Source organism: Idiotropiscis lumnitzeri, chromosome 5 (genome assembly GCF_059441095.1).
Source record: "Idiotropiscis lumnitzeri isolate Australia: NSW breed Sydney's pygmy pipehorse chromosome 5, RoL_Ilum_1.0, whole genome shotgun sequence".
Classification (NCBI taxonomy): domain Eukaryota; kingdom Metazoa; phylum Chordata; class Actinopteri; order Syngnathiformes; family Syngnathidae; genus Idiotropiscis; species Idiotropiscis lumnitzeri.
The window spans coordinates 29740807-29765569 of NC_142395.1; the positions used below are offsets into that span (position 1 = coordinate 29740807).

The 24763-nt window shown below is 43.5% G+C and overlaps 3 protein-coding genes across 5 annotated transcripts; 2 read left to right on the plus strand and 1 right to left on the minus strand.

Moving 5' to 3' along the window:
* The first annotated feature begins 238 nt into the window (after positions 1-238).
* On the plus strand, positions 239-6366 carry LOC148337637 (immunoglobulin-like domain-containing receptor 1). 2 transcript variants are annotated; one of them, XM_088296225.1, is made up of 10 exons: positions 239-730; positions 803-863; positions 1743-1913; positions 2152-2301; positions 3165-3284; positions 3369-3515; positions 3811-3936; positions 4013-4194; positions 4591-5187; positions 5299-6366. In XM_088296225.1, the coding sequence occupies exons 2-10, from the start codon at positions 818-820 to the stop codon at positions 5335-5337; spliced, it is 1578 nt and encodes a 525-aa protein (XP_088152351.1). In that variant the 5' UTR covers positions 239-730; positions 803-817; the 3' UTR covers positions 5338-6366. The 2 variants fall into 2 exon arrangements, with proteins under 2 accessions (XP_088152351.1, XP_088152352.1); XM_088296226.1 differs by having other exon boundaries at positions 569-713.
* A 1117-nt stretch (positions 6367-7483) lies between these two features.
* On the plus strand, positions 7484-19772 carry tmem39a (transmembrane protein 39A). Of its 2 annotated transcripts, none has more exons than XM_088296499.1 (9): positions 7484-7806; positions 9904-10095; positions 13638-13860; positions 14340-14423; positions 14792-14946; positions 15672-16029; positions 16101-16288; positions 16364-16484; positions 17191-19772. In XM_088296499.1, exons 2-9 carry the CDS (start codon positions 9983-9985, stop codon positions 17425-17427), a joined length of 1479 nt encoding a protein of 492 aa, XP_088152625.1. In that variant the 5' UTR covers positions 7484-7806; positions 9904-9982; the 3' UTR covers positions 17428-19772. The 2 variants fall into 2 exon arrangements, with proteins under 2 accessions (XP_088152625.1, XP_088152623.1); XM_088296497.1 differs by having other exon boundaries at positions 7485-7818.
* Positions 19773-19814: 42 nt separating this feature from the next.
* LOC148337639 (serine protease 23-like) lies at positions 19815-24184 on the minus strand. The gene is made up of 2 exons (XM_088296500.1): positions 23942-24184; positions 19815-22001 (listed from the first exon to the last, which is right to left on the minus strand). The coding sequence occupies exons 1-2, from the start codon at positions 23965-23967 to the stop codon at positions 20828-20830; spliced, it is 1200 nt and encodes a 399-aa protein (XP_088152626.1). The 5' UTR covers positions 23968-24184; the 3' UTR covers positions 19815-20827.
* Positions 24185-24763: the final 579 nt, after the last annotated feature.

Below are 24763 nucleotides of genomic sequence, written 5' to 3' on the forward strand. Positions count from 1 at the left end.
TCGTATTGCCAACATGTGTTATGACCCACGCAGTAAAAAAAAACAAAAACAACAACAACCAATACCAAGAGTTTAGATTTTCGACATACGCTTGAAGTGGCATAGCAGTCAAAAGGAGGGCGTATAATTGCTATTTTACTCTGCCACCTAGTGGCGATGTGCACAAAGTGTTTGGTCAGAACTACTAAGTGTGTTTTAAAAAAAGACGCCTGTTAAAGTAGAATTACTCATTTATTAATTAATAAAAACTCCTTACTTGATTTTAATTAACAAGTGAGCTACTATGTTACTTTATTTTAATGCTGGTCATTGTGGTGGTGCATAGTTGGACAGATAAGTATTTTTTTCCAAGTGGTTCTTGGTGTCAAGAGATGCAAAACCACCTGTGCGTTAAAGAAAGAATAAAATTACCGGTAAAGACGTATTCTCGACCAAAATATGACTTGCAAAAAAATAAGGACGGGATTAAAAACACCTTCAAAATTTCATTTTTAGTACAATTTTACTTTCACCGAATTATGAATTTTCTTCTAAAAATACGCCTATTTATTCTGGTCGCGTAGCAAAAAAAAATCCAACCGTATTCTCCCAAACACAGTGACGATGCGTGACGTCACCGCACCGGAAGCGTTCAGTTCACCTGTATCGGGGCGTGGTCAAATGGCTGAGTTGTGACTTCCCTTCAATGCCGTAGCCCCCGTTGAGTAGTTGCTGTAAAATCCACTTTCTTGTTAGTACTTTGTTGCATTTTGTGCTTGTTTTTCCTGCTCATTTTGATACGATTTTTTTTTAATCGTGACAGCGGCGTTTTTTCACCATGCGGCGATTTTTAGCCGCCGCCATCCTCTCGTCGCTCCTGAAAGGTACAGAACACTTTCTTTTTCGCAATGTCGAGTTGGAATGTTCCAAGTTTGTTTGTTTTGTTTTATTATTGTTTTATGTCAAATAAATCTGTTAAAGGGGGGAAAGCTCAGGCTACTTGGGCTTTTTAAAAAAAATTTCCATCCTCGTGATGTGAATTACTTCATCTGGTCAAGCGAACCCTTTCGTAAATATTTTCTAATTGGTACAATTTTATGGTTGCATTTGTGAATTGTGTGTTTTATACGCAGCATCCCACGATCAATTTGAAAGAGCTCATTTTGGAGCTTGACTGGTTTCATCCCACCCACCTGATGTTTGTTGGCTGGTTTCACTTCCTGTGGCTTTGTCTGTGTCACCTGTTTTTCTGGTTCGGCCACTGTGAGATGAGCTACTTGTTGTTTTAGCAAAACACTCGCGGATGAATTCTTACCATCCTCCTTTTATTTTGCTCTAAATAGGCTTGCGAAAAGGGACAGGAATTTCCAAGAAACTTTCTATTGTAATTAACGACAAACTGTGAGGATAAATGAGAATAAAGCAGAGATTGATCAAATTGAAGAGTGGCTCTTATGACATAACTTAAAAATAGTGTGGGGAAAACATATTTTTGCATAATCAGGGTTAAATGAACCAGTACATTGCTACCTTGAATTACAATTGGAATTCCAAACCATGACGCCCCCCAAAATAATGTACTGTACTGCCCGCACATGTGGGCGAAGGGTTCTGACATTCTGCTTTTGACGAAACAAAATGCTTTCCATGAAATTATCTCAATTCCCATTTGAGTCCTTTGGAAGGTTTGCAAGTGTGATGAGCCCACACTTCCACTTCATATCAAGCATGAAGGTAATTGTGCATTTGGCGTTCCTTTCCAGTGTCGCTGTGTATTCAGGTGAACGTCCCACAGCAGGAGCGCAGCACGGCTCTTTTTGCCTCTGTGATCCTGCGCTGTGACTTCTCCACGTCCGCAAGCCTCCAAGATGTGCTCGTCACCTGGAGGTTTAAGTCCTTCTGTAAGGACCCCGTGCTGGAGTACTACTCCACATGTAAGAGATTTTTATTTGGATTTTATTTAATTGATTTACATTGTGAGAAATCTTTGGAAAGACATTTGAGCTTTATTCGATATTCTTGATTTCCAACTCGTACACTGTCGCTAGTAACTTTTTGTGAGTAGTGTTTATTCAACATTGAGTTGAGTATTCATTATAAGGTATAAATCCCTCCTTTTTTTTGTTGTTTTATGTGTGTGCATGCTTTGTGTGTGTGTGTGTGTGTGTGTAGCGTACCAGTCGGCCCTTCAGCTGGGCCAGGACCCCGCTAACGACTGTCCAGATCGCCAGCGCACAATTCGTACTGTGATTCAGAAGAGAGGAAACAACGAGCCCATTCGCGGTTCAGAATACCGAGATCGCAAGATCTCAATCCAAGACAGTGAGTTCAAACCTCAACGCGTTTGCTTTTGGGATCTTAAAGAAGATCATTGCGTAAACACGTAAGAGCACTCACGCGTGATTATTCTGCCAATTTTCTGATGCAAACTTTTGCAAGTTTAACACATTCACCTCATTCCGGACGTTCAGGCAACAATTCTGCTTAAAAAATTGGCAATTTTACGAATGTGGAAAATAATTACTCGGGTGTTCTGAATGAGGTAAGGTGTTGAAGGTGAAATTGTTTGTAACGCTCTTCAGCATTCCCAGAAATCGGACAATTTCCTAATCTACTGTACGGAATGCTATCCACTGTAGAATAATACTGGAAACGGGTGCCCTTTAGCATTACTTAGCCTTAAGCAAGCTTTTAACTATCTACACCATGGGTGTCCAACTCATTTTTGTGTTCTGGTTTCCCTCAAAGGGCCGTAATGACTGTGAATCCATGGAAATGGATGATCACCTTACGTGATCACATACACGCAACAAATTGATGGAAAGCCACTTTTGAAATCAGAAGCCAGTCTGTAATTGTTTGTTCAACAATTCTTCAATTTGTTTTAAAAGGGAGAGGATTGGTGATCAATAAATGGCAACTTTGCATGTCTCAATGTTGTTAAAAGTGAAGAAAACGTGTTTGAAACAGGAAGTTGCCGCACATGATTTGCCCTTTGCGGGCCACACACAATGAGGTCGCAGGCCAGATCTGGCCCCCGGGCCTTGAGTTTGACACCTGTGATCTGCACAAAATGAAAAATCCCTTATTGTTACTTGAGTAATGCCAAAATGTCTCGTTATGCCTTTCAACTTCCTGCCCACGGTGATGACGGTCAACCTCTTCTCGATCGTTTGTTTGCGCAGAGGCTGATCTGGTCATCAATGAGGTGATGTGGTGGGACAACGGTGTGTACTTTTGTTCGGTCGATGCGCCTGGAGACACCACGGGAGACTCTGACAAAGAAATCAAACTTATTGTTTATCGTAAGAAAGCTTTTACGTGACGTGCAATTCTTCATCTGTATTGTCGATTTGTGAAACGTGACTAAGTGAGTCCTCCTCCCTCAGATTGGTTAACCGTGCTCTTCATCATCATCGGAGCTCTGCTTCTCATCATCTTGTTTGGCATCTGCTGGTGCCAGTGTTGTCCTCAGACATGTTGTTGCTATGTGCGCTGTCCCTGCTGCCCGCAGCAGTGCTGCTGCCCGGAAAAAGGTAGCAAACGTTAAAATATGACGTAACTGGTGAATAACGTCTTGATATTTTTTTTTCTTTGAATCAACATCAATGTCAAATTGACCAAAAATAGGAAGCTTCTTATATTGTTCAGCAAGAACACTTCAACAAAATATGAAGTCTTTATAAAATATCACAGGCAAATTCTTCAAGTCTTTGATGTTACGACAAAACTGCGCTTTGACACGACTGTTGCTGATGTGTTTTGGCTCCACACAAAATGTCTACAGACGTCACTCCTGGGCTCGTAGATTTCAAAATGTCTCTCTTTCAGCTGTAATGCAGCATCGCATGATGAAGGATGCGCAGAGGGCCATGGCTCCATGGGTGGCAGGACAGCCCGTGTACGGACCAATGACTCAGGCGTCCTCCTCGCAAATGAACCCGCTGCTGTACGCAGGTACGACTCGCACTGCCACAAAGACACTTTGGATTTTTGGACTTGGCTAATTTGGGAGGGTGATTGGTCCCGATAGGATCCATGTCAGGGAAGAGCATGCCGATGAAGCCCATGCCGCTCCCCCCGCCCCACTCGTCGTCTTACAGCATACCGGCCCCGAGTATCCACGGCAGCCACGCGCCTGCCCACACCAATCACATGCTTGACTACATGGAGAGTCAAGTGAGGGGCTTGGACATGACCAGTCCGTTGCTTCAGGTACGTACTGCGCCGTTCTTGCGACCTTGGCCAAGATCTCACAAACATTCGTCTCAAGACCCGAATTAGAAATGTGGTTACTTTCTAAGATATTAATAAAAGCTTTGATATGTCTTAGATCACTGAAGGTTTTTTTTTTTAGAAACATGTGCTTGAAGGCATTTAAACAAAGTCGAGTTTTGGAGTTTTCATTTTTCAAAAATTTTATACGATTTTACGCCCTTTTCAACAAATGAATATCAGCTTCAGATATCGGTTATCGGCCTCCATGACTTCTAATAATTATCGACCCTGGAAAAAGCATATTGCTCTTATATGCACAATCTCCTTTATGTAGCTATTAACGCTCTTCCTTTTTTTTTTTTTTTTTTTTTTAAATCATCCTTCTGTCACCAGGCTCAGCCGCCTCCACCCCCCCACATGACACGGCTTTCGCCTGCCCCCCAGCAAATGCCCATCAGCGTCCCCTTTTCCGCCGGGCCTCCCAGCATGATATCCGGCCTCGGTGACGTGCCCTCGGAGCGTCGCGTCATCACCCTCCCGCCGATACGTGAGCCGGGGCGAGTGCCGCCCCCCGCGCCTAAAACTCGCCCTCCAAGCTCCAGCGAAAGCAGTCACGGCGGTTTCGGCTCCCGCGGGGAGCGCAGTACACCGGGTCGGCGCTATCCCTCACCTCCGAGGTCCAGAGGCATTCCGAGGAGCTACAGCGAGGAGTCACTAGATGGGCGACCGCGTGGCGGGATGCGAGGAGGCATGGACCGCCCGCGATCCCGTTCCAGGGATGATATCTTTGACAGCAGGTCCAGAGGAAACTACGGCCCACCGGGAGCAGGCCGGGCAAGAGGGTCTTGGAGCTCTGATGATGAGGACAATAATCGGAGAGGAGGAGGAGGAAGGAGGAGAGGCGGCGGAGGCTGGGGTGAGAAGCCTCCCAGCTACACGGAGTACGAGCCTGGAAACAAACCAGGGCCAAGGAGGAACGAACGCTACTCTGTAAGAAAAACATTGCTTTAATTTAGTCGCAATAAAAAAACATTTAAAAAAACCTAAATCAGATTTTCTGGCTGTGAGAAAAAGAATCTAAAGTTAGTGTGTCTCTCTCAGGTTCATAGCTCTCGCAGTGGCACCAGCGTCGTCATCTGAACGGAGTTGTGAAACGCCCTTTGACCTCTGTTTCTGAGTACTCGCACACACCTCACTTGAACTGCGATGTTGTTAGCAGCCTTGTTGTCAAACTCCTGCTCAGTTTGAAAGACCTCTTTAGCCATCAGGATAAAAACTGGGTGTTGTCCAACACGTGTTCAGAAAATATTGTGAAATGAAGTCGTAAAATATTTGGAAAGCATCACACTCGGGAGTAGAGAAATGCTTCAAAAAATGGATGTCAAATGTGTGAGCGCCCTCTACTGGATCATTGGTGACATTGAAACATTGCTGAATGTTTATGTCCTGCTGTGGAAGCTGGAAACATGTTTTGAGTATTAAGTCAATGTCCATCTTAAGGTCCATGGACTAGGATGTTTTTTTCCCTCACTATTTAAAAAGTTTAGTGCACTAATAGAATAAATGTCTTACAAGTCATTTTTTCCCTCACTACTTGTCCCACATTTGACCTACTCGCAATCAATTAGCAACAACTAGTAAATGGACTTTAAAATGCATAACGAGGATATTGAATGAATGCTCAAACTGCTCTCCACAGTTATTGAAGTTAGTGTTTTTCGAGTTGTCTTTGGTATTCTGTGCAGGAACTGACCAACTTTGTTTTTAATAATGCCCAAAAAATAGGAAGGATGTTTGTTGTAGCTCTTAATGGGCCAGTAGCGCTTGATCACTTACCAAAATACTGTAACTGTTACATATTGAGGAATTATTTAAAGCTTCACAATGTGTTTGATTTTTTAAAAAATATTTTTGCAGTTATCCATGTGAAACATTGAATTATCATGATGAACCTTTTTTGTATAATCTAATGAAAGCCATTAAAGTGTATATAATTGACATACAAAACTGTTAGGATCATCATTATGTGGGAACTCAACGATGCTTATACCGTTGTGATTGTCAAAATTCAATTTGACCTGTCCTAATGTTGAAGTATGAATCTTTTTTTTTCACTTGATGTAAGACAAAAGATCTTATAAATGAAATTAAAGTGTTTTTTCTACATTATTTCGGCTTGAACTTGCTTAGTAAAACCTTAATAAACAAGCTATTCACTTATTTTCAACCCTCATAATGTGTCAAACAAGTGTTAGCATATGTGAATTGTGCTACAAACATAAAAATCCATGTTCATGTTTTTTTTTCCTTCTCAAAAATGAAAATTAATCCAGAAAAAAATAATTAAATTGTACAGAGAAGAAAAAGGACATTTGGGGGGAATAAATTACATCAGCATTAACATTGTGCAAATTAATGGAGATTCCCACCACTTAAATGATAGTAATATTTGAAGCTTTAAAGTATGACACGGCTACTTTGCCTTGTTTTTCATTGTAGGGACTTATGTCCGAAATATAGCTAGTCTGGCTTTGTGCACGCATTCTTGCTCCTTTCCGCTTCAGCCTGTGTAAGTGGAGGAGAGTTCGTCACGGTGTTTTAAATTTTGTCTCGGTGATCATATGAGCTTACGTTTGATGTCAATAAATCCAAACTATTGCGCAGAACTCTTTTCTACTTCCACAGGTTGAAATGGACAAAAGTAGCAATGTGCATTTGCAATTTGATCGCCATTTTAGACAACAGAACTGACAGTCCAGGGTAATGTTACCATGCTTGCCTCAATGCTGTGACACGGACAGCTGTGACCTGAAAAAAAACAAACATAAAATGCCGAGCTCCAAAGGGGGGCGTGCCAATTTGTCATAAATCTAATCACACAAAAAAATCCCGCAAATCCCTACACAGTCTTTTGGGGGGGCATTTTAGTTCTGATTGCATTTTAGCGTTCAAATCTATGTTCAGCTCATCCAAGTGTCCCTTTAAGGAGAAATGGTCTTTTTCTTGTTCAAAGGGACATAAATCTGACAATCATCCGCATATATCTATCTGTACAACTGAGTAAAAGGTTATTTCAACCAACATAAAATACAGTAGTTCTTGTCGCGTTCGTCATACAGTTCTAAGTATTAATAAAAAAATGGAAAGCGGCATTTTCCCTTTAAATAAAAGAAAAACAAAATACTTTTTCACTTTTATGCTTGACGTCTGTATCCCCCACCCCTACAAATACCCTAACTTCCCTAAAGTCCAGGATGGCTTTAAACGCAACTGTTTCTATTCAGTACTCTGCATGATTCATGTCGCGCATTGATGACGTCTAATAGAGGCGGTGCGAGCTTGCCACGTCGGTCTCTGTGAAATGCATTTACACAGTTGCTTCTCGCAGCTTTGGGTTGAACTTTTTTGAAAAAGTCGCATTTTTCTTTCCAACACGGACTGACTGGGGACCGCGCCAGCTTGTCCGGAACCACCGGAACTCATTTCCACGTTGCTGCGTTCGGTCTTATTGGAGTAAAAAGGAGGCGGAGGAATGCTCGGTTCCGTCTGGACTCGTCCGGCTGGAAGCCACACAAGTGACTGATGCATCCTCGTTCACTTCACCCTCCCGTATGTTGTCGTGTGAGTAAAATGTGACTTTACGCAGCGCTCTTAACTGCTCAAATCGTGTGTTCCAGACACCCAAACGTTCACTTATCTCCCCCAATTGTTCACGCTATTTGCCAGAGTTCCGAACGCAACTGGCGTGTTTAAAAAAAAAGGAGAGCACGCTGCTTGTTGTCAAGATTGAGAAACGCCAGGGTTAGTTCGCGCACAGCGGTGTTATCAACATGAAATCGGACCTCGTTTGTTTCAATTTGAAACACACAATTGCAAAACGTAAAGGGTTAAAGTCTGAAGAAATGACAAAATAGTTCCCTGCAATATTAGTTCCCGTTTTCTCCAGTGACTTTCAACTGAATAGTTTCTCCTTTGCACTTTGTTTGTGTGCGTTCAATTGCCTGATTTGGTTGTCAAATATTTAAAATCAGTGCTTCTTAAACTTTTTACACCAACTCCAAAAATATTTAGTTGACCAAGTGTGACCAGAATGGGCAACATTAAAGTGCTGCAATGACTAAAGATGAGCCGCAAGCTTTACTCCTAAAAAGTATCCAATACAATATGAAAATTAAATCCAGTGGGGGCATGACTTGAATGTAATGCCCTAAAAACTTGCTTTAAAAAAAATGTCCTTCAATTCATGTGCACAACAAACCTTTCTTAAAGATGAACTCATTCACTGTCAGCTGTTTTTGCAACGGAGTTCCACAATTTGCCAACCATTTTGAAGCATTTTTCTTTCAAGACCCAAAGAATAGTGTTCTGTGACAATATATGCACCAAAACTAGAGATGAGACTAACAAGACTAGACTCTCTTATTTCTTTCTCCGGGAAAAAAAAGTATTTCTATTTGTGGTGTTCTGATCAGGGTTCGATGCTGCGAATTCCGATCATGAGTGAAAGCGGCTGATCTCTATTCTGTTATCAATCACATGGATGAGGTGTAGACAGAAATTGTCATTTTTTTCTAAAGAGAACAGTAGCAGAACACTAATTTACAGGAATGTTGCACGAATAGTGTTTCTGTTCAGAAGACTAATTTGTTTCAGAAAAAAAAGAATTTCATAGCATTTCTGTGTTGGTACAAAAAAAATCAATGAATAAATAAATGAAAAACGTTTTTTTTCCCCCTCTTGAGTCGCACTATTGTATATTATCGTGGATTGATTTCCTGACCAATATATCGATAATCACTGTATGGTCATCGCGTGATTAATCGCCATATTGTGTGCCTTGTATTGCAAATCGTATCATATCGTACCGTTCCCACTCCTACTATTCATACCGTGTTTGAGTGTCAGGTACCTAAATTTGTCCGAGTTCCAACATGTTGGTTTTTCTTTCCGTCTTAAATGAGGTGGCAAGCCAAAATGAACCCCCAACTCTGTGGCCTCAACCCGAAACGCTGTTGATCTCAATACGGAAGCGCTACAAATTCTCTACAGTATCCACTCGTTCCGGAAAACATTGCCACTATGTAGAGGCCTAAAGTTCACCGATGAGCTGGGCAGGGATGCTTTTCTATGCCTCCCCGTTGAAAAAGATACTAAATATATTTGTCGGTGGCATTTGGATTCCAGTTGATGAACTCAACGGCAGTCAATCAAAGTTAAGGCAGGTTTCATTCATTTTGCTTGTGTTTCTTGATTAGTAGTAAATCATTAGTTTAGCTTGGAAGAATGCATGAGAGTTGAAAATACACCTCTATATTGATAGATTTCATTTGAGTACAATTAAAATCAACTATTTAACATCCTACGCTTGACAAAGATAATGTGCCTGAAAACTCGCCGTGCTGTGTGTATGAAAATGTTTTGAAGCATTGTAGAGCCGTTCATTGATTCCGCGTCGAATAAAATGGTGCGTCTAATGGTCCGAACAATGTGGTCACTGATTTTTTTTTTTTCTTATTCTTAATTTCAAAAGCAGCTCAAATGTGTTTTATAGTAAGGGCAGCCATCGCCTGTGCTTCAGGTCACCCCAGACTTTCGGTTTCATTCTGATCTGCCGGGACCTTTACAAAATGAAATGAATAACTAGAATGTGTGTTGGCGTTGCTATTTCCTGTGACAGGCGTCCCATCTTTTTGCTCTCCTTCACAGTGGCCTCATCTTCTATGGTCGCTCATTAGGGAGCCAGGGCGAGTCCCAGCGTGCGCGGCTGCCATTGTAAGCGGCGACCATGCCAGGGGGTCGCAGGGGTCCCAGCAGACAGCAGTTGAGCCGCTCTGCTCTGCCCTCCCTGCAAACGCTTGTTGGGGGCAATCTGGGCAATGGTACGGGCCTCCGAAACAGGTATGGACGCACGTACTCCCTTTCAGTCATACAAATGAATTTAGAACCTGCGCACTCTTTGGGGAACGACACCCCGGGTTGATGCTCCTTGAACTAGTACACTCATGCCCTCACAAAGAGGACGAGTCACCTGGTGCGCTTCATTAAAGCTGCGAGTATTTAGTCAACATCCGTGATATCCAGATTTATTTACATTTGACTCATTCACCACCATCCGAGGAAAGAAAATGGATCTTTGACGTCTTTAGCCGTCAATGGCAGTGAATGAGTTAATGAGGCACTTTCGGCCAGATCGATAGAATAAAGGGCTTTTATTTGGAATAAATGCTTCGAGCTGCTTTCTCTGAAGCATTATGGAACAATTATACAATATCACATTGAGTAAACGCTGAAACGGCTTTCATATCCTTCGGTTCCAGTTGACGAGTTCAACTACTGTACATGTTCCCAGTGAGACAAAAAGGTGCACTAGTTGTCAACGGAATGCTTCGAGTTCTCCGAGTGACGTCCAATTCTACTAGTTAACATGTAGCACTTCACTCGTAATACTACGAGCTCGGGCACACTAGTTGAACATCCGTCTTACTAGTCATGCGTCCCCCCCCACTGTACGATATGTTTTTCGGTGGCCGATAATGATTATTACTAGTCCAGAAGTCGAGTAACAAATATTTGAATCCGATATTCATGCATCCATCGATTATCCGATCTGCTAATCGGCACAAATTCAAAATTGGTTTTGAAAAATAAAAAGTCCAATAGTTGACTTTGTTTAAATGCCTTTTAGCGTGATGATTAAACAGCTTTTGTGATTTGCAACAGGTGAAAGGTTTTCTGTTTTTTTTTTATGTCTTTGAAAATGTACAAAACAAGACAATCCCACTGCGCATTTCACCAAAAAGTGCCAGGAGCTCCCTGGCTCAGCAGCATTTCTTGTGTCTTAAGTTAAATGAAAACATGAACAATTCTCTTCAACAACTGTCAAGTTTTCCAAAAGAAAAGCAATAGAAGTGAAATGTTCTCTTGTGTCGCTTTTTCCTTGTTTTGAAGTTGAAAAACCAAAAAGTGCATCCTCAATGCAGCCACTGGCCAGAGAAATGAGCATCCATCGTCACGGCTGCTGTCGTTTTTTTTTTTTTTTTAAATAGCTCTCAAACCAGACTTTCACGAGCCGTGCTTTGCCATCAACTTTAGCGCCAGCTAATCATGTGACTTAAACACACACGTACACACTCTCTTCTTACTTTTATCATCATTTCCCTTGTAATATCCATCCATCTTCTGTCCCGCTTCTCCTCACGAGGGTCGCGGGGGGTGCTGGAGCCTATCCCAGCTATCTTTGTTGTCATCTTATTTCACGTCGTTTCACAATGCGGTTGAAGCAAATGAGCTGCGCTTTGTGACAAAGAGGAGTGCTTAGCTCGAGCCTCAAGGCAAGGCAGCCGACAGCGGCGGGCCGAGCCGCCGCTTGTCTTTAGCCGACATGAGTCATTTTAAGTAGCAAGTAATAATGTGACGAGGCAGCTTTATTTATGGAGCGCCGTATTTCCTACACAAGCCAACTCAATGTGCTTTGCACAAGCAAAGCTTTGTGCCAAAAATTGTCATCTCAATCGGAGCGGAGCCCCATGCAAGATATCACCTCCCGGGGTCTCAATGATCCCAAGGAAGGTGAGGAATCAGCCCAGAACGACACAATGACTCCAAAAGAGATGGGAACTCCGTTTCCAAGGTGACTGTAGGGCATAGACGAAGACGTCATGCTTTGAAATCTTGCAATTTAGTCTTTTAATTTCCCAATTATGGATGAAGTCGTACACCAGTAAGATGAGGACTGTGGGCCGCGATATTGACTCTCGCCCGCACGGCTACGGCACCCCCCGTACACGTAGCAGCAGCAATGCCTTCAAAGAGCCTTTGGAAGTTTCCGTGCTCAGCATGACGGACAGGTATTTAATTTCTTGTAATGCGTGTTTTAATGAATGGTTATTTGTTTATATTTATTCGGCATTATTAGGATTATTGTTTTGCCACGTAATGCGATGAATTCGAAAAGGTTTATTTTACCACACGTGAAAAATATATAACAAAATCCACGGGTATGAAGACTTGCCACCTGCAGGTCTGATTAAAAAAAAAAAAAAAAAAAAAAAAAAAGTTCAACGTACTGATACAAATCCATAAATGCCTCTTTTGTCCACTGAAAGAGCTTCTCGATGGGCGCTCCTTTTTTGGGAAGCGGGGGGGGGGTTGTGGTGAGTTATTGGTCACCTTGTCTGACATGGTTGGCTGCCCTGCTGGTCATTCAGGTTTGGTGAGGTTAAGAAATATTTTCTACAGGCTGGGTTGTGGCACCCGCATTGAATCAATGCTCGTGCAGAACCTTTACGCAGAATCACTTGACTGTGCCAGCGTTGTCAATCCAACCACAGTGAAAAGTGGGATATTTTCAAGACCCTCCTGCGATTGGTCAACGTCCACTATATATATCTCATTTAGAATTGTTAAAGCCCACTTTTGGTGTTTCTTTGCACAGTATTTGATCACCATTTCATGTGAGAAAACGCTCATGACAAAAAAAAACATCTTGCAAAAAAGTATGATGAATCCGTTCCAGTGGTTATCGTCTCAATCTACTCACAAAAGTCGGTTTGAGGGCTTGAATAACTTGATGCAGACTTGCGGAAATATCAAAGAAAAATGTGGAAAAGGTGAAAGGCGAATGTTCGTGAATTCCATTGACGAGTCTGCAACATAGCAAAAAAAGAAACTGGGAAGTCGTTGGTGGAGCACGACTTTCCCGTCACCGTTGATATCTGGTCTGCATAGCGGCTCGCTTCCTGATGATCTTCTGGACTTAGTCCTGAAAAAGCAAAGACGCTCATTTGTGCTTTGCGCTTCTCCATCTTCTCATGTTTGTTTGTGATGTCGGCGTGCACACATTTTACCGCAACCGTTTCCCTCGGGACAATTTTTTCACACAATACAAAATAAAAAGCGGATGTGACAAGACGCGGGTTCCCACTTTTTTCAGCATGCGAACACATGACACGCCCCCTTTGCGAGCTACTGGTCGATCGCGATGGACGCAACGGGCAGAAGGTGTTCGGTGGCACGGTGGTAGACTGATTTGCACGTCTGGATCACAGCGCAGAGGTCGTAGATTCCGATCCCGACCCCGGCCTTCCTGTGTGCAGGTTGCATGTTCTCCCCCGTGCCCGCGTGGCTTTTCTCCAGGTACTCGGTTTCCTCCCCCATTCCAAAAAAAACATGCATGGTAGGATGATTGGACAATCTAAATTGTCCCGAGGTGTTTTTGTGAGCGCGAGTGGATGTTGGTCTCCGTGTGCCCAGCGATTGGCTGGCAAACAAGTTCAGGGTGTGCCCCGCCTACTTCCCGAAGACTGCTGGGATAGGTTCCGGTTCAGATGATGGATGGATAGTTAAGATATTCAAGCGTGATCTGTTCTGCTGAACTCATCACGCGATGTCTGTACCATTGTCGGGTCAAAAAAAAAAATTCATTTTTCTTTTTCTTTTAGGAGCAGTAACTCGTTGGGTCTGTCTGCACCACCTATCTCGGCCGTCATCACACCTGAGCCCGTCCGCCACTCAAAGATTCCTTTGCTGCCATTGGACAGCAGCCTGCTGTTTGAGTTCCTGCTCTTTCTCTATCTACTGGTGGCCTTGTTTGTCCAGTATGTCAACATCTACCGGACTGTTTGGTGGTACCCGTACAGCCAGCCACCCACCTCTACCTCACTCGTAAGAGCACACACGCTTTTGGATGCATCAAGAACTTTTTAGAGCTTAAAAACTGGACTGAGTTCCCACGGAGTTTATGCTTAAGTTTGCATGTTTCATTCACTTTTGATTTTTCTTCTTTTTTTGGGGGGGCGTTTCATACCACTTTTGTAAGACCAGTACCACTACAGGTACTCAACTCTTGATTATTCGCCAATACCAAGTAACCGATACCACCAGCTGGGGCTGAAAGATTGGTCGTTTTGGGACCGGAATCGCAATCTCAGACAAAGCAATTTTGAAATCGTCAAAGCTGCGATTCGCGCCCGACGTTCACGAAGCAGGTCACACGAACAAAGCGCTTTTACGGATTTAATAAAAAAAAACAAATTACTCTTTGTTCAAAATCAATTCAAACATAAAATAATACAGGTTTATTTATTTGATTCCAGTGTGACTTTGTGCAATGAACTTTGTCCGTTGCTTGTTTTGAACCACAGAGCTTCCATCTAATGGATTACCACCTGGCCGTCTTCATCACCGTCATGCTGGCCAGGAGGCTTGTTTGGACAATAGTTTCAGAGGTAACTCGCTCACTCGGACTGGCGTTGTCGGGCCCAACATCTGGAATTTACGTGTTTAATAAATCTGCATGTACCAAGACAAGTACGCATGCAGATTGGTCATGTTTTTGGGGTGATTTCAAGCTTCAAATCAACATGGCCAAAAAACAAAAGAAAAAGATGGCAAATGCGAGCACAAATCAGACCAAAGGACGTTCACTTGAATGTCTCAAGCGCACTCCTAAATTTAAGTTGATTACAACAAAAAGCGAAAGAAGCTCATCACCCGTCGGGGCGCTTGTATGTCAAGGTACTGCTCCAATGTGACATTTGGACCTCATAGATGTGTGTTCTCTCACGACTAAAATGTCTCGTGTGCTTTTGTGCAGCTGTCTCAGAGCAGCAGAGGCTCGCCGGTCTGCTATTTGGTTTTGATTGCAGCAAGACTGTGTCTGCTCACCATGTGTTGTTGGGTGCTCTGCTGGACGCTGGTCAACCTCTGCAAGAACCACTCGGTTCTCAACCTCCTCTTCTTGGGATACCCGTGAGTGTTTCGTGCTCCCTTTTCACAAGAGCATGTTGAGAGGATAAAAAGCTCTCCCAGATTTTTGAGCGGTTGCCGAACTTTGGCTTTTTCGTACGTCTCGTTCGGTTATACTGCGACAAAGGCTGTCAAAATTCAAGCGTTAACTCAAGATTAATTTGATAGAAAATGAAGGGGATTGAATATTTGAACTCCGTTTTATTGACTTCCAAATTACAGATTTTTTTTTTTTGAGAATAATTTCCGCATTTTCCGGACTATAGGACGGACCCACATATAAGACGCAGCAATTCTTTTTGAAAAAACAAAACAAAAACGCTATACAAGCCACACCAGGCTATAAGCCGCAGTTTTCTATGTTTTCAAAAATGAGTTGTTTAGTGCATGTCCAGAACAATTTAGTGCTGTGAATGCACAGAATGGTTCATAAACTGATTATTAAATTAAAACACAACAGACCCAAGAGTCCCCCCTAAAAAAATGGAGATTTATTTTGTGTATTTTCTGAACGATGGAGCGCCCCCTATCTGTGGAAGAAATATCCACAGAAAAGCCGCATGGTTCAAAATCTAGAAGAAAAAAAAGCAGTGGCTTATTATAGTCGGCAAAATACGGTAATCACAATTAATTGTGGATTTTTTTGCGATCAATGAGTTTAAAAAAAATGTAATTGCTTGCCAGCACTGGCGGCAACTCTGACTTTGTCCCTCCTTTGCTGTTTTTAGGTTTGGCGTGTATGTCCCGCTCTGCTGCTTCCACCAGGAAGGAGCGAAAAGCCAAACGTCAAACGCCGAATGCGACTACTCGGCCGAGCAGCAGCAATCGGACCTATCGGACGCTCCCCTCTTTCGACCCCGGGATTTCCTCTTCCTGTTACGAGAGAACCTCACGGAACAGTTTTCGGCACCGCCGCACATGCCCACGCACACGTGCCCGCCGCACACGCACGTTCACACGCCTGAGCTGATTCGATCAGAGGTGGAGGAGCTCAAGAGCGACTTCAATCGACGGATTAAGGAAGTGCTGTTCAACTCGCTGTTCAGCGCTTATTACGTCGCCTTCTTGCCTTTGTGCTTTGTCAGGGTACGTTCGCTCTTCACCTTTGTTTGAATTCATCGTCGCGTTTGACTGCAAAAGACTTTTTTTTTTTCCAGAGCACCCAATATTATGACATGCGCTGGTCATGCGAGCATCTGATCATGGTGTGGATTAATGCGTTTGTGATGCTGATGAGTCAGCTGCTGCCCCCGAACTACTGCGACCTACTTCATCGCTCGGCGGCCCACCTGGGCCGCTGGCAGAAGCTGGAGCACGGATCTTACAGTAACGCACCTCAGCATTTGTAAGGGATGCCATTTGTCGCCACGTTGGTAATCGTCAGCGTTCATCCAAAAAGTTTTTTGGTTTTCCCCCCCAGATGGTCTGAGCAGACAGTTTGGCCTCAAGGCGTGTTGGTACGACACAGCCGCTGTCTGTATAAGGCAATCGGGCCATATAATGTTGCCATGCCCTCTGATGTTTCGCACGCCAGATTTTATGTGAGTATGTGCGCCCATCGATTCTGGCAAGCTGTCAATGATTCCAAGAGTTGTAACGGAGCTCGTTGTGAAACTGGTGCGCTCAAGCGCCGCCAGGTAGACAAAGAATATTAAGCCACGCCCAATGTTGCGTTTTCGCACCGTGCAAAACCAACTTGACCGCTCAATTCTGGGAAAATAAAGGTTTGCTTTTGGAAACTGCAAGAAAGGTTTTGGGTTGAGCTGTAAAAACGTTTTTTTTTTTGTTTTTGTTTTCAAAATTAACCTCATTAATGGCAAATACCTCAAATTTACCCATATTAGCAACTTCAACCAGAAAACAAAAACAATTTGTGTGGCTGTTACAATATTTCAGCAAAGCACTACTTTTGTCTAAATGAAGTTCCTCAACGTCATTTCTAACAACGCCGACAAAGAATAGCGAGCAAAGCATCAACGCCGTGCGTGGCGCACGCCCACAATCAGAAGGTGGTCGCTCGTCAGTACTTAAAGTTCGTCTGTCCGCCCAGTCGGCCAAGAACGGACTGACCGTTACCACGTCACACAGAGGCGCCGCACACCTAAATAAATACGGAACAAAAATCAAATTGTGTTGTATACCTTTCAGTTCGTTTTTTGATTTGGCCGCGTGTCTGATGTGCGCCGCTTTATGTTGTCGACGCTTATTAACGGATTTCTGACCTTGTCCTCTCTTTTGGCGTTCCAGTTCCTCTTCCACAAGCCATTGCGGATCCTGAACCTGCTGATCTGGATCGAGACCAGCGTCGTCCTGTATCAGTTGTACTCGCTGTTCCTCTCCGAGCGCTGGAACCACACTCTCTCTCTGGGCCTTATTCTTTTCTGCAACTACTATGTCCTTTTCAAGCTGCTCAGAGACCGCATCGTGCTGGGCAAGGCCTACTCGTACCCTCTGGCGAGTAGTTTGGGCTTAAAGTCGCAGTAAAGACGTCCTGGCCGTGCGCTGCAGGTGGGAGACGTGCGCTCGTGTTCACGTTGGGAGAGCTCGGCACACGTTTGGAGGGTACGAACTCATAATCGTCTTTTGATACGGTTCTATTTTTAATGCAATGTTTATATAAGCCTATTTAAAAGAATATTTTATTTTGTATACTATTTCAAGTTACGCCGGGCATTACCACGCTGACGACATTAGCATGCTGCGTTGTGTTGTTGCGAGAAGAGGGAGTTTCACCAAAGATGTTAAAAAAAAAAGGGGGGGGGGGCACATGGCCTCTCAGATGTCAGTCAACAGTTATACATTCTTTTCCCAAGATTGGCCTGAACGTCTAACCCCTCAAACTACAAACTAAATTGGAAGGCAAAAGATGCAGTTGTTTTCTTGAAAAAGTCAAGACATTTGTTTTTTTCTGCCGATAGTCAGGCGAGCGAGTCACTTCAAATTGTCATCCAATATTCAGATGCAGTCAGCAACGTCCAGTGAGCTTAGCGCCGCGACCAAAACGTTTTGGAATGGTACGAGCAGTTGCTAGGCAACCAGCCGAGAGTTTATCTTTAGTCAGAAGTGTTTGTAGAGTGTGTTGCATTACTCACGAGAAGACGACAATTTCGGATCAACCTAAAATGCACCTCGTCCGCTGAAATTTGCTCCTAGCTTTTGAATTCACAACAACTTACTGTTTCAGTTCCAATACCTTTTTTTTTCACAACAATAAGGGCTGAAGAGCAAAATTTGCTGCGTTTTTCCCAGGACGTCTACTTTTCTGCCTGCATGGTTGCAGATGTAACAGACAACAGAGTGCGAGAACTTTCAAAAGAAAGATGACGTTTTTGCGTCTCGACATCCGGCACTTTTCAGGAAAACAAAAAACCGGCTGCTTAGCTGAGCCATTAACTTTGCATTTTCAAAGCCGTTTTCAATAATTGTGATAGGTCAGTAATGTTTAAAAAATAACAGACCCACGTGGAGAGTCGCCAATAGGATCGATTATGAAAAAAAATAAAAATACAAATTTGGCCAAGTTTGGTTTCTGCCTGATGTTGACACAATAAAAAAAAAAATTCAAATAATACATAACGATATTTACAATTTGAAAACTGTCGCCAACCTGAGCAAATGCCGTCAACGGTGCTCATTTTGCCAAAAGCCTCTTCATTTCGACACACACTCCATTTTTTTTACTCTTTGCATTAAAATCTAGACGGCAACGTGCATTCAAAAGTTTAGAGTTGAAGTTGATCGCTCTCAAGTGCATTTTAGGTCCATCCTTTTAAGTTTTTTTATTTTTTTCTCGGGAGTAATGTATGCTAAGAGCCTTAGTTTTAAGAGTGGCATTGCTCTTTTCATCTTGCGTTTTTGGTACTCTTCTCAGTGCGCCGACGTCACCTGCTGCATGCTCGTCCTCGTTTGGGCTTTGGCGATGGCCATGTTCTTGTTTGTCACCGCTGGCTGTGATCGCTCAAAGTGTTCACCCTCGCCGTGCAAGCTGCATCGTCGGCTTCTGTGTCGCTGTCCAAATGCTTGTTCGTTCATTTAGAATGTCATTTTCAAAGGACGTTTCATGACACGGGTGCTTCATGCTACGTTGTGGTGTTGGAAGTCAACCAGACCCGCCCGTCTCGTTACCAGTTGGCGTATTCTCTGCAGTTTGCGCTAGAAGCAGCTTCACCTTGCATGCTGCCCTTTTTTTTTTTTGTCTTCAAGTCAAGCTCTTCATGCACCCTCCTGCCTTACTTTGATTTGTGCCTCCTTTAAATGCACCTTCAAATCCACAGACAAAGCATTTCTTTGGTGGTTCATTTACGGTAAATAGTTTGCCTTGGTCTGAATGATGAAACGCTTTTAGTTTCGCGTTTGCGATGGGTCAACTTGAATGTAGCAACTGTCGCCAGAAGGTGGCGCTGTTGACTCGAGTGAAATTCCTCACGAGCGACACCTCCCATCATTGCCTGAACAACTTTTGCCTTTTCGTTTGGTCTCCCCACTTTCAGCGCTTTCTCAAATAACACATTGTGCCTAAAAGCCCCCCCACATACGAGTTGAGTTGAGGTTTTGAGCTTCGGAAAGATTTTCGAATGAGTTTCCTTTTCGAATCCGCGCTCTTGGGTCTTTGGCTTCAGTTCAACAGACGGGATGCGAGTATTTGCCAATTTCACTTTTGTTCTGTGTAAACATCCCAGCATGCCGTTGTTGAACCTTTTTGTGGATCACGTCACAGTTGCAGAAGTTTCAGGAGCTGGTCCTCATATTTCGCCTTTTGACAATGTTCATTTCACCCCGAGCATATTATTTTGGCATCTGAAATAAAACACGGCGTTGAAATGAACAAAGCGTCGATTTGTATAAGTCACTGAGCACATGCACGAATGAAGGAAGATCTCCAAAGCTTTTATTTCTCTCGTTTGCCAGTTATACATTTCTGGAACACGCCAATGCAATATAACAAAAGGTTATTGAAGCAAAGTGTAAAAAAAAATAAAATAAAATAACAATCCTTGTAATGTGTTGCTAATTTCAAAGAGTGAGCAAAAAAAAAAACATTCGATGAAGTTATCCAACAAAAACAAAAAAAATGTCCATGAATGTTTTTGTTTGTTTTGACAGCAAGCGACAATATTCATCTGAAGCTGAGCTTTGGAAAGAGCAAGTCAGCAATGTTCCAAACATTTGATTTAGCAGGCATAAAACATCATGCTTGCAAAAAAACACTGCTTTGCCCATTGAAAAGAATATCTTTAGCTAAGACACAATCAAATGGCATCTTTGGTACATTCATCAAAAATAGAAAAGTAGATCAGTAGAAAACGTTCAAATAGTGCAATCATACTTAAAGTGGATGTGGTCTTCGCTGTCGGGCAAAATCGTTGCATCTCCAAAATCACCGTTACGTTTTAGGTTCAACGGGTCAAATTGTTGTTGTTTTTTTTTTTTTTACTAAAACGTCCTAGCTGTAAATTACAGCACATGGTAAATCAACATTTTGCCCAAGCTATAATAAGTCATGTTTAAAAATGAAAAAAACTCAAAACCCTGACGCACTTGCTTACCTCTGTTGTGTACAAATGAGTTAATAGGCTTGCCTTGGTCCCATATTACGGTAATAGAGTGAACCCCCATTTTTTTTTCTACTTCATGGTCGTTATTGTCTGAGAAACTCACCACCTGTTGCCAAGCAACCACGTTGAACAGAGGGGAGGAGCTTCAAGGCCATAACCTTGTTGGATCGGGAAAGATTTTGTGGCTTCTAGAGACGAGTCCAAACCTTTTTGGGCGGGCATCCATTCTTGACAAATGTCCCGGTCATAATTTTTCATCGGCGACTTTTGTTGCAACAGTGAATTTTGGAGATAATTTGTCTTCGGTGGCGACACTTTGACGTCCTTCCTCAGCCTTCTCGACAGTCCACAAAGTTGCCTCTTATCCAGTAACAGATTTGAGCATATTTGAGAGGTGTGATTCTCACGGCCACATTAAATTCCTGAGAGGCCCCTTGACGCTCCACCCACTGGTGCCCCGAAAACACGCCTATCACCTTCCTCTCCCATCGCCGGCGCCGCCCCTCCCACATTCGGGCGTAGACGCCCGACCCGCTGGCCCCGGGCTGGGCGTCGCAGTGCTGGTAGAGCAGATCTGACGTCTCCTCTCCGGCCTTACAGAAACGATAGACCAGCTGTCCCGGACGGTCGTTGTCGAACCCCGAGAAGTGAACCCGTCGGCCCGGAAGCCTCTGCGAAGGCGGGCTCACGCCCAACTTCATGTGACGACGTTTGTGGGCTTTCTTGAGTTCTAAAAGCGCGTAGTCGTAGTCCATCCCGATGTCATTGGCGTCGCCTTGAATCCATCCTTTGGGGACGTGCGTGCGCTTGGCTCGGATCCACTGGAACTTCATTTTCTCGGACGCGATCGGGCCCACGTTCGGACCGCTCTCAACGCGGTTGGTCGAATTGGAAATCGGAGCGTGGGGGTCTCGTTGTCTGGGTTTTAGAAAGCCCACTCGGAGCCTCTGAGCACCCTTCACGTAGTTTTTACCATCATGAACGCAATGAGCGGCCGTCAGAACGTGCCGCTCCCCGACCAGCGTTCCGGAACAGCCCGTGGAAAGTTTGACGGCCACTGAGAAAGGATATTTCAGCACAAAGTTCTGCCCCGCGATGCTGTATCGCCCGTCGTGGCCAAAGATCTGACGCTTGCGTCGGGTATGTGACCGCTGACCTTTCTCAGCGGGCGCAACGGAGTAGGCGGGGCTTTTGTTGGAGCCCAGGTTATAGCCGTAGATCCCGATGGCGGTTTCAGTGAGTCGGCCGTTGGAGTGAAGCGTCTCGTAGGCCAGAAATCGCCTCAGGTCCCAGTAGCTCGGCAGAGGCGCCGTTTTGTGGCATTCTGGGTCACACGGGGAGGCGACGTCAAGGCGGGCTTCGGACAGGAAGCGTGGGGCCGGGCGACTCTCGCTTTGCTGCGGGAGGACCGCTGGGACACGCTGAAGAATCCACCGAGGGCGTGAGAAGGAGAAAACCACAGGAAGGATGAAGAGGAAGAGAAGAATGTGGATGGAGGAGAACCTGTGGATGGAACGGAGGACATCAGATGGACTGAAAACTGATGGAACTTTATTTAGCGTGAATCTAACAATTTGTGCCACTCCGCCGCAACTCTAAATAATCGCATTTTTGTTGCAAAACAAACCGACACCGTCGAGGTATTACTCGCGGTGCACAACGGGCAAGGAGAACGCCACTGCCACCTAGTGGAGTGGAGGTGCAATTACACTTTATAGTAGTACAGCGGAAGATAAGCATGTCTCCACCCCCCCCCCCCCCCCCCCCCCCCCAGGTTCACACGAGCCCCCCTCAGCATCGCACCGCGGCCCGCCGGGGGGGCCCGCCCCTGCCCCCACCCCACTAGTTGAGAAACGCTGGTCTAATAGATTTTTTATGTGCTGGAAATGTTGAGGCCCGATGATGGCGCTTCATAAAAGTCCACCAAACAAGTGTGGCGCAAACAAATCAGTGAGTCAATACGCAATAATAATGGAAACAAATCTGTGGCTTTTTGACCTTTGTGTAAACATGTGGACTACACTTTGTAAATTGATATCAATATACCGAAAAGCCCAGCGAGCAACTGAAATGAAGTCGTCTCTTTTTGTTGTTTTGCCAAATTGCAACTTTTGCCATTTTAAAATAACATCTTACTCTGCTGTGAGGTCAATTTCAATTCAATGAATTGTTCAGCCTTAATGAATGCTGTAAAAATCCACTTTTCAAAAATAACGCTTGGAAATTTGAACCGACATTGACTGTAAATCCCAAATTGTCCGCATTCCCAAAACCGACATCATGGATTTAAAATGAACCTCATGGGAACGGAGGGAGAGCGTTTCATCTGCATCGGAATTTAGCAGCTGCAGACATGCGCTGTATTTAATGAGCAAATATGTCGGACAGGACAAAGTTCAAACCTTAAGAGGCTCGCTTGGAAAATCCCCAAAGTGCCCTTCGGGGATTGGCCTTAAGTCTACAAAACGTCTTTACTGATATTTTCATGGACGGAGTCAATTTCGGATGCCAGCCTTGAAGCACACACATGTGACAATTGGATTGGATTTTTCAGGCATCTGCTGTCCTCTGCAGTGGCATTTTTATTTTCTACTCGTTACTCAGTCAAGAGAGGATCTTTTTTTCTTTTCACCCCCGTGGATGACGATTTAATGTAAAAGAAAAAATGAAAATGGGGAGATGTGATGTCAACCACGGTTGGGATCTTGGTCAATACTGATTTAAGATCTGCGGTCTCATAAAGTCAAAAAACGTGACCCAGGAAGATGCGGAGAAGCAAGATATTCCCAAACCTTTCAACGGTAGCTAGCTGCTGGTGTTAAAACGGAATAAATAATGTCATTTTTCCTTGTCTGACAATGACACTCGGAATTTAAGAGTGAAAGTATTTTGTGCACATTGTTTTTGTTTTTGTCAAGTTATCAAAAACATGTTTCTTCTGTAATAGATGATGAAATTTTATTTTTAATTTTGTACGCAAGTGCTTTTTAGTGTCTGTACCTTTCTGCACTTTTACTTAAATATAGGAGTTAAATCTGCTTTTACCAAAGTAGTTTTCTTTTTATTAGTTTGGGTGCGTCATTAAAAAAGTGAATTTCCTTTTAGTACTTTTTTCTTTTTCAATTATGGCAGTCGAATCTGATTTTATTTCTTTTTTTTAACACGTATCAAAAATGTCATTTAGCTGCTCTGCTCATTTCTAAATTGGAAAAAGTGAATTCCCATTGTGGCTGAGTATCCATCAGTCTTTCTAATCATTATTTACCATAAATACAAATCGCCCCTCTAGTCGAGTGCAATGAGTCTTATCTCATTTTTGACATCATGCAATTACTTTGTTAAATTACCCCCCCCCCCTCGTCACAAGTTCCTCTTGTCTTATCACATTTTTGAATAGAGCAGACGTAAGTAAAATACAATTCAATTGGATACACAATACTTACCGTGATGGTCCAGTGTTGAAGAACATCTTTCAAAAAGATAAAAAAGTGAAACGCGGAAAATCCTAGGTGAGGTTTTGCCAGTTTTTGCAATAGTGTCAACTCCGACTGGGTGGCGGGAGTGCGGGACCAAGTCGTCGTCGTCCTAAATCCGAACTGATGCATCGAGCTGTCCCATGACAGCGCACGGATGAGGAGGAGGAGGAGGAGGAGGAGGAGGAGGAGGAGGTCTCCTGCTTGCGTGTCTGCCGCCAGTCGCATCTGCAGAAGGAGACCGAGCAGGTCAGTCACGTGACACAAAGTGTCGCCGGACGCCGCCCCCGTAAACGTGTAATGAGTTACAGAATTGGAGGACGTTTCCAAGCAAAAAGCCAAAAAGCAAAAAAACCTGAACGAGTTCAATGTCATATCACGTTGAAAATTAACTTCTAAAAAGGCTGATTATTTTTATTAGCATTATTTTAAAATGCATCATTCTCAGCAGTTGTTTCTCTCCACAACAACCTTGATACAAAAACTTTTAGAGTTGTCTAAAAATTGTCGACATGGCTGCATAAATGACGTCATGAAGCAATTTCTATCAGGCTTAAGTTAAGTTCATCATGCTTCCATTTAACTCATACTAACTTTGTCAATGTTTTCAGCAGTAGTCTGGAGTTCCGCTCAACCCGACGTTTTCTTCTTCTTCTTTTTTTTTTTTTTAAATTAAACAAAGTTAAGTATTCTTGACCAGTTAGCAAAAAAAAAAAAAACGTCAATTGCAACCCTGCTACTGTAGTTAAAGATGTACTAAAATAAAAATAGTTTCCTTAAAGCAGAAGTCAA

Excerpts from the sequence above, each read along its gene's own strand:
- tmem39a (XM_088296499.1), top strand. The coding sequence starts at position 9,983 with ATGCCAGGGGGTCGCAGGGGTCCCAGCAGACAGCAGTTGAGCCGCTCT. Across the intron at positions 14,424-14,791 it reads TTTGGACAATAGTTTCAGAG|CTGTCTCAGAGCAGCAGAGG; the intron begins GTAACTCGCTCA and ends GCTTTTGTGCAG. Across the intron at positions 14,947-15,671 it reads CTCCTCTTCTTGGGATACCC|GTTTGGCGTGTATGTCCCGC; the intron begins GTGAGTGTTTCG and ends TGCTGTTTTTAG.
- LOC148337639 (XM_088296500.1), bottom strand. The coding sequence starts at position 23,967 with ATGTTCTTCAACACTGGACCATCACG. Across the intron at positions 22,002-23,941 it reads TTCAACACTGGACCATCACG|GTTCTCCTCCATCCACATTC; the intron begins GTAAGTATTGTG and ends TTCCATCCACAG.
- LOC148337637 (XM_088296225.1), top strand. The coding sequence starts at position 818 with ATGCGGCGATTTTTAGCCGCCGCCATCCTCTCGTCGCTCCTGAAAG. Across the intron at positions 1,914-2,151 it reads GCTGGAGTACTACTCCACAT|CGTACCAGTCGGCCCTTCAG; the intron begins GTAAGAGATTTT and ends GTGTGTGTGTAG. Across the intron at positions 2,302-3,164 it reads CAAGATCTCAATCCAAGACA|AGGCTGATCTGGTCATCAAT; the intron begins GTGAGTTCAAAC and ends TTGTTTGCGCAG.